Source organism: Planococcus citri, chromosome 3 (genome assembly GCF_950023065.1).
Source record: "Planococcus citri chromosome 3, ihPlaCitr1.1, whole genome shotgun sequence".
In the NCBI taxonomy this organism is placed as follows: Eukaryota; Metazoa; Arthropoda; class Insecta; order Hemiptera; family Pseudococcidae; genus Planococcus; species Planococcus citri.
Window position 1 is genome coordinate 44,812,865 of NC_088679.1, and position 8,239 is coordinate 44,821,103.

General features: G+C 30.9%; 2 protein-coding genes across 2 annotated transcripts; one reads left to right on the top strand and one right to left on the bottom strand.

The window, feature by feature from the left end:
• Window positions 1-199: 199 nt before the first annotated feature.
• Window positions 200-4,329, top strand: LOC135838893 (aurora kinase B-like). Its single transcript, XM_065354714.1, has 7 exons — window positions 200-735; window positions 804-878; window positions 956-1,147; window positions 1,220-1,351; window positions 1,419-1,577; window positions 1,662-1,893; window positions 1,982-4,329. The coding sequence occupies exons 1-7, from the start codon at window positions 200-202 to the stop codon at window positions 2,072-2,074; spliced, it is 1,419 nt and encodes a 472-aa protein (XP_065210786.1). The 3' UTR covers window positions 2,075-4,329.
• LOC135840594 (uncharacterized) lies at window positions 2,371-7,864 on the bottom strand. Its single transcript, XM_065357218.1, has 14 exons — window positions 7,701-7,864; window positions 6,902-6,974; window positions 6,773-6,825; window positions 6,656-6,691; window positions 6,463-6,580; window positions 6,310-6,383; window positions 4,151-4,252; window positions 3,968-4,081; window positions 3,758-3,839; window positions 3,244-3,296; window positions 3,073-3,108; window positions 2,814-2,931; window positions 2,639-2,718; window positions 2,371-2,504 (listed from the first exon to the last, which is right to left on the bottom strand). Exons 1-14 carry the CDS (start codon window positions 7,752-7,754, stop codon window positions 2,478-2,480), a joined length of 1,020 nt encoding a protein of 339 aa, XP_065213290.1. The 5' UTR covers window positions 7,755-7,864; the 3' UTR covers window positions 2,371-2,477.
• Window positions 7,865-8,239: the final 375 nt, after the last annotated feature.

The following is an 8,239-nucleotide window of genomic DNA, read 5'->3' on the forward strand; positions in this document are numbered from 1 at the left end:
TTCTCTTAGTGTTTAAGAAAATCACGCTTGTAAAAAACCGTGAGTATTTTTGTTTTTTCCTGATTAATTTTCGTTTTTTCAGACTATTTTCTTCCATATCATTTTCTGTTGCATTACATTCTTGTTGTTTACATGCGATAATATTTTCATTATTTTGTGCTTGTGGTCTTTTGTTGTAGACATTACTATTTTAATCATCATGTCCGGTAAAGAGAATAGAGATTCGTCAACGATGATATCAACATGTAATAGATTGTGTTCCATATCTAGAAGGTCTGTTTCAACTCCATTCAATGGACAGAATAAAAAGCCGGCATCTTCTGGCGTACGGTTACCTTCACCCGCTCGTAGATCGATAACGATACCCTTAATACCATCAACTCCGACGAGATCTACAGCTACGCAGTTGAGATCATCTTTAGTCAATCCTAACACAATACTAAAAGATGAACAAAATGTACAGAAAACGACCAAATGTAACATTAAACCAGAGGCTGTGATTAAAGAAAAGTTAGCTTTCACAAAACCGACAGTGAAAAAAATTGAGTCATCGCAGAAAACTAATCCTGCTCAACCACTTAAACCACAACCAATACTCACACTCAAAAACGGACAGAATTCGTATGCAGCTCCTTTGAAGAAAAACGTAAATTCTTCTGCGACGATAAACGGAAAGATAAAATCTGAGAAAGCTAAATCTATTGCATCAACGAACACCACCGATTCCTCTTCTTCGTAAGTTTATTAGTATGGTATCGGCTGTTGTGTTATGACCGTGGTTACTGATGAATTTTTCATTTCAGATCAACAGTTTCGTCGCAAGTTAGTTCTTCTGATTCGAGAATGGGCCTAACTGAAAATAATACGTCTGATAAAAAGTAAATTCGTAAAATTACAATACCTTACGTTTTTTAATGTTTTTTCTACGACTCTTAAACATAATTGTTTTTTACAGAGGTAAATGGTCGTTGGACAATTTTGACATCGGACGCCCTCTCGGTAAAGGAAAATTCGGAAACGTATACCTAGCCAGAGAGAAAACATCACAATTTATCGTTGCTTTGAAAGTACTATTTAAATCTCAAATCTTGAAAGCGGATGTTGAACACCAACTCAGACGTGAAATCGAGATACAATCCCACCTTAGGTACATTATTAGCAAGTTTCAATTTTTGATGTCGAAAATTACAAAATTATTTACTGTGAATTCGCATTACAGGCACCCTAATATTTTACGAATGTATGGTTATTTCCACGATGAAGCCCGCGTGTATTTAATTTTGGAATATGCTCCGAAGCAGCTTTATAAAGAACTACAAGCGCAGCCGAATAAGCGATTCACTGAAGAAAAGTATGGGTTTTTTCCGAGGCGTAAGTTTTTCAAATTTACATTTATTCAAAAATTTGATATTTTTCAGAACTGCCGAATTTATGGCTCAGCTAGCTGATGCTATTCTCTACTGCCATAAGAAAAATGTGATTCATAGAGATATTAAACCCGAAAATTTACTCCTGGGAAAGAAAGGAGAACTAAAGATCGCTGATTTTGGTTGGTCTGTGCATACTCCCTCTTCGAGGTAAGACGTTCAAGTTTTTCATACCTAAATATTACGAATATTTTGTTTTTTATTTTGATTAAATAATGATTTCTTTTTCTTCAGGCGAACGACACTTTGTGGAACCTTAGACTATTTACCTCCTGAAATGGTAACCGGAGCTGCTCACGATAAAGCGGTAGATATTTGGAGTATTGGAGTATTTTGTTACGAATGTTTGGTTGGAAAACCGCCGTTCGAAGCTCCTACTTACGAAGGAACATACGAACGTATTAAGAAAGTTTCATACACGTTTCCTTCTTACATCTCTGAAGGTGCTCGTGATCTCATAAAACAGGTATTTTATATTTTAAACGAAGAACTTGAAAACGTATCGTATTTGTTGAATTTATGAGCAATAATTAACACTTACTAATGAATTTCAGTTGCTACAATTCTCTCCATCAGCTAGACTTTCGTTAGAAGGTGTCCTAAATCACGAATGGATCAAATTTCACGTCAGCGGTAAAAGTAAATGAACTATCTAGTTGAAATTTTAATCTGACTTAACTATCGCTAGTGATGATCGAATTTGTGTATTCATTTTCAATCCCCTTATCAAATAATTTCGTTTCGATTATGTTTTTATTTAATGTTTTATGAGATGTTTCGTGATTTTTTTTTAATTGATCGAGTTATCATTTTTTCAAAATGTATTACGTTTTAGCGGTATCCATTTTACTCCTATGATAAAAAAAATAAACCATAATTCTACGTTTTTTTACGAATTTACTGATGCAAAAAATAATCCTATAAAATATAATATAAAAATAACTAAGTATATTAAATTAATAGTACATTGTCATTTGTGCGCATGACTTGCATTTGGTCACTAGCTGAAGTCATTTGTGAGATGAAATTTCCTCCTTATACGAATACAGTTTAACTAGCTTTGGAAAAAATTGGCAACTGCAACACATAATTTTGCATTGAATGTTATAATAAATATTGTAGAAAAATAATTTCATATTTAAATTAGTTAGACATGAGCGAAAAAAACGAATGAATAATTTTCAGCTCGTAGATAAATCGAAATTACTTACGTTATTGCCGTGATTAACTATGCAGGTACGGATCAACCTTCCTAAGGCGCATTTTTCCTTCGAGTCCTTTTCTACAACGGCTGCGAAACAAAAACATTTAACATTATAAAGAAATTCAGTCCACGTGTATTTCTCAAAACACATGGCGAATTTTAAAAAAAATAAATGAAATTACCTTCAGTTTTACATTTCTTGAAAAGAGCTTCAGCTTTGGTCATCAAGTCCTTATTTTCTCCGAATTTAGCTTTCGCTAAGCTCATGGCACCTTCTTCGTTGACTTTTCCATCTTTAATCTGAAATTCAAACGATTTTAAAATTTTATTGACCATTACCTCGAATACTCAATTCTTCATGTTCATAACATAGGAAACAAGTCTTCTTCGCGTTACATCTATGTTAGTCTATGCACTTAATCTCAGGTTACGTTTACTTACTAAACCGACTTTGTTGTACACACATTCCAAGAAACACTGAAAAATTTTAAAGCAGGAATTATCAACACTGTTACTGATGATGAATAATATTCTGGATTTTTTACACTAATATAATATCGATTTTTTTAAATTTAAATTAATCGAAGGTAGAATTAGAATTGGTTTGCTTACTCTTTGTTTTTCATTGGTAGGCAATGCACCGGAAGATAAAAGAGCCATGATTTCTGTAAAAATGAATTTTTATACATTAATTGTTTTGTCAAAACAGAACATTTAAGTAAATAATTAAATGAATAAGTAAGTAAATACGAAATAGGTATATCTTCTGTCAGTTGAAAGTTATTCGAACCATTTTGTAGCATTTAAGTCGTTAATTTCGATGTGTTCTGTAAACTAAGTTATCATAATCTATTCGTTAGGAATCAATGTTTACAGCATTTCCTTCATTTTTTTACACCAAAATTGCATTTATCGATACAATTAATCGTGTTCTAAAAAATCCTCCCCGCATCTTCCAGAACAATATTAGGCGCAGTAGGAACGAATCTCGTACCCACAAAAAATTATCATGCCACAAAAGTGACTTTTTGAAGAAAAAAATTACGATGTAATTATGAAAGGAAATGCTGTAAATCGTCGACTTTGAAAAATTGAAAATTAGAGAAAATTCATCAAAAAAAAGTACCTGGTGTACCTTGGTTAGCATTCAACTCTTTTTTGCATTCAGTAGCAACGGCATTGAAACGATTATGTAGAGAGTCATTGGCCTAGGAAAAGAAGTGAGTTTATATTTCGTGTACTCAAAAATAGTGAAATAGGTACCTTACTAGTAGGTAGGCAACAATTTAAAAAATGTGTATGTATAATTGAAATAGTCCTACACAATCCTACATACCTTTAAATTTTTAGGGAATGTTAAATTTCCAGTTTTATTGTTTTTAGCATCGATGGTCGTGGCAACGGATTTAGGAGTAGTAGATGGAGCTGCCGAAGGTTTAGCTTGTTCAGCCTATCGAAAGGATAAATTTTGAAATTACTTAATTAATCAAAAAATGAAAATTCTTCGATTTCAACTTACCTTGACGATGAAGGCTGCGCAAAGTAAAATAGTAACGCCCGTTAAAAATTTCATATTGAAAATTTTAAAATCGCGCAAAAAAAATCGTAAACCAGAAACACACTATCGTATGCAAAACTCACCGAATAACGAGGTCTAGATGCTTATATATTAGCTATTACAATGAGCAACTGTTAAAATGCGTATTCAAACTATTTATCGTTTGTTAAAGAGTCGCAAATAACGACGTCGAGATTTATAAATTTTATTAAAGGATATCCTTATTAAATGCAGAATATCAATTTAAAAGCTTTGTTGTTTTTTCCTGTGGAGTAGCTGGGGAATTTTCGTAATAGCTTTTCGTTGAAATATGAGTCCAAAATTGGTATATAAAGAAGAAAATCGCCCCACGAAGCTCGTTTCTAATTATTTTCAATCTAGCTTCACTATTTAGTCGATTCAATAATTCGGCTCTTAAAAAAAAGATGCTGGAATTTGTAATGCTATTCTGCGGATATTAATACTCGTATTGGTATTACTACGTTATAAATACGGTTTTCACAATTTTCTAATTCCTACTGCATTATTCATTTTCTAATCTGAAGTGAATGTAGGTAAATAAGTATTTATTCATCTACAGTTTCTTTTGATTGAAAATTTTCCCAATTTATTTTCCACGAATAAAATAAAAAAAATTGGTACCTACTGCAGAATTTGAAGCAATATTCAAAATGTTTCAATGACAATATGACACAGCATGTAATAGAAATCATGCTATTCAACCATTGTAATTAATTACTGTCTATTTGCACCAAAAGAGAAAAACTCAATAGTAATGTAGGTACTTATAGTTAAAAACCAAAGTTGTCAAGTTGAAATACTCATTGAATATCTTCATCTACCTACGAAACTGTAAGTAGCAAAGTAAAAAATATATAGTTATCTTGTTTTTTCTATTCAATTCATGTCGATAGAAAAGAAGTAGGCACATAAAAATATTTCGTTAATTACTCCTTTTCGTATTTTTCTATGCGAATGTTCTAACCTTCAAGTATTTTGCATTGAATAATATTTTCAAAAAACGAAATTATTGTTGACAAGAAGTTGGGATAATACATATGAGATACGTCTGTTTTTTATTCAAATGCTAAAGTATGTAATACTTGAACACTTGGAATAAGGTTAAAAAAAATTTGAATAGTGTTGTTGTTAGGTATTCAATATGCGTAGACATTTCATATCATTCTGTTTCTTTTCTTTTGTTGCATGGGCTTATAGATTTGGTTTTCTCAGCACATTTCAATTTTTTATTTTCATTCTCATCAAGCAGCTCTTCTTCCAAAATGAAAGGGTCTACAGTTCTCGGGTTCGTAAGCACCTAATATTTTTCACTAAACCCAGAAGTAGATAGGTAAAAATGCGTATCTTTTGTTAAAAATTGAAAATTTGTTCATATTAATACCTAACTGATTTGTCATTGATAAATCCTAAAATCTTTGACCAAAAGTGTACAACGAAATACTTTTTTACAACTTCTTTAGCTGAAAAATTATATTTTTCTAGTAATAATAATAGGTATGTATCACAGATAAACCTTATCCGTTATAAAAAAGAAAAACAAAGCTTTCAAGCTGAGCAAGATACAGAAAACGCTTCAAATCAATTTTAGGCTAATAATGTAGGTACCTAATGTGTTCGTTTGTTTACCATGAAACTTATTTCAATTTTCAACATGAGAACATCCATGTTGAATAAGTTGCCTATTTCAAGCGCCTTATTTTGCAACAAACACATCATTTTTGTCTGATTGCGATACACTGATATTTTTTTCAACAATGAAATGATAGAAATTGAAAATTTTTTATTTTCGCGAAAATTCAAGTACAATGAAAATATTGTAAATAAATGAAAAAATTATTACAGAAATAAATGAGAAATAAAATAATGATGAATGTTCGGAGCTGTTGTTCGCGTTTAGAAAATTAAATTGCAGCAGAGGGTACGATGAAAGATCACTTAGTTTATCTTACGATGTTTTCGAGAAAATTTGTATCTAAAAAACAAAATTATAAAACGACGTTATAATAACCATAATAAGATGGAATATCCTGGCAATTATTGAACAATAATTCTAATTAGGCACTTATATTATTTGAAATGTAATTTTAGGAACTTCTTACTTGGTCGCTGTAGGTAATTAAACATTTTCTTAATGATTTTCCTAGGTAACATTTTTCTTGAGTAGCACTTTGTACTATGAAAAAAATTATGGAATTAGTAAGAATTTTTGAATCATTTTACTAGTAGGATTACCAATGGAAATTGAATTTTACCTTCTTGTTGGCATTTTTTGAATACTTCATCGGTTTTGGCTAATTTCTCTTTATCTTCTCCAAACTTTTGTTTTGCTAAAGCTTTGGCTCCTTCTTCATTCAATTGACCGTTCTTGATCTGGTTTTAAACAAGAAAACATTTATTAATAGATACCTATGGAACTTGGGGGGGGGGGATGGAAATTCAACGCACCAGTTGTAATTTGCCATACACACATTCTATGAAACACTGAAACAAAAATAAATCAGGCATTCATAAAACTGTTTCGAATAAAATTATAAAACTTCACCCAAAATCTATTATACTTACACTTTCAGCTTCGTTGCTTGGGAGTTGTTTCAATTTTAAAATTGCGGCTACGTCTGCGGGTAATAAATAAGAATTATTTTTCGAAACAACTTTATTGTTAATATAATAATAGAAAGTTGATTTGCTTACCATCTCCTGCATTCAATTCTTTTTTACATAATTCAGCAGCACTGTTTCTCACGTCTTCGATTGAACTTTCAGCCTATAAAATAAAAAAAATTTCAAAAATAAATTCAGGTGTATAGTTAGGTGTAAATAATTTGGCAATTTAGTAATTAAATATTTTATAATAACAAATATGTATATCGTAGAGGCACCTGAAATGAGAAAATAATTACAGATGGACAAATAGGTACCTATGTATATGTGCATTATTTTGATTTTTTTATTCGTAAAAAGAATCTAAGTACTATCTACCTACCTACTCAAGCAATTTCGAAACGATAAAACCTATTTCAAAGCTATATTTTCTACACAAATGATCAAAATAAGGTATTTTTATTTTCCCCACGAAAAATTAAAAGCCAATTTGTATTCTACGTTTGATGTTTTGCTCACAAAAATTACGACAACGTTCGATAAAAAATTTAATTTAAAATCAGTGTAAATTGCTATTGTTGCTTTCAACGAATGCAAGCGAATACGTGATATTTTTCCAAATTTTTAATACATATTTCTTCGCACTAATAATGACGAGGAAAATGATTTCAACGATAATTTTCAATTCTGAAATGTTTCTTTCGGTATAAAATTATTTTTTCCAGAAAAAAAGCAACGAGAACTTCAGCTTAAAAATTTAAAAAATACGACTCTAGTTCGAGATGTTGAATAAAATTCTATTACGTATACGATAAAAATAAGAAAAATAAATTACGTAGGTATACCTACTGGAATAAAAATTGAATAAAATATCTAAGTAGGTACTTACCAAAACTGAAGCCACCAAAATAAACGAAACACATAAGATCGAGATAACCTTCATATTGAATTTGCTGATCAAAAAAATCAGTTAGTTGCGAGTAAAAAAAGGAATTACACGAGTATGATAGGGAACTAGCAGAAAAAGGAGCTTCAAACTTGTGTATTTCTCAGGTACCTATTACTTCGCTTTTTATACAGGTGTATAAGCAGGAGCCGGTTCCATTGTGGTGGGGTAAAAACGGTTACCTACGTGAAAAAAAATCACGAAAACAAATTAGTGTGAAAAAATCGTAATATTTCTATACAGTCATATGAAAACAAGATGCATTCAATGTTTATCTAAGTTTAATTATTTTTTCTCATTTTACGAATATATTCTGTACAGAGGAAAAACGTCAAGTCAAATGAATACATAAATTGGATAAATAATTGTTAAGGTTATTCACTATGAAAGCATTGGTAGGAGTATGGTATAATTAGTCGGAATATTTTTCTAAGCGAACTTCAATTCAAATATAATAATTACATGGCGAAGTGATTTTCACT

Bases quoted from the DNA above. Each gene is read 5' to 3' on its own strand.
- LOC135838893 (XM_065354714.1), top strand. From the start codon at position 200: ATGTCCGGTAAAGAGAATAGAGATTCGTCAACGATGATATCAACATGT. The intron at 1,578-1,661 runs GTAAGACGTTCA...CTTTTTCTTCAG, and splicing joins GTGCATACTCCCTCTTCGAG to GCGAACGACACTTTGTGGAA. The intron at 1,894-1,981 runs GTATTTTATATT...AATGAATTTCAG, and splicing joins CTCGTGATCTCATAAAACAG to TTGCTACAATTCTCTCCATC.
- LOC135840594 (XM_065357218.1), bottom strand. From the start codon at position 7,754: ATGAAGGTTATCTCGATCTTATGTGTTTCGTTTATTTTGGTGGCTTCA. The intron at 6,975-7,700 runs GTAAGTACCTAC...TTTATTTTATAG, and splicing joins TTTTGGTGGCTTCAGTTTTG to GCTGAAAGTTCAATCGAAGA. The intron at 3,297-3,757 runs GTACTTTTTTTT...TCATTTTTACAG, and splicing joins TGCTAACCAAGGTACACCAG to AAATCATGGCTCTTTTATCT.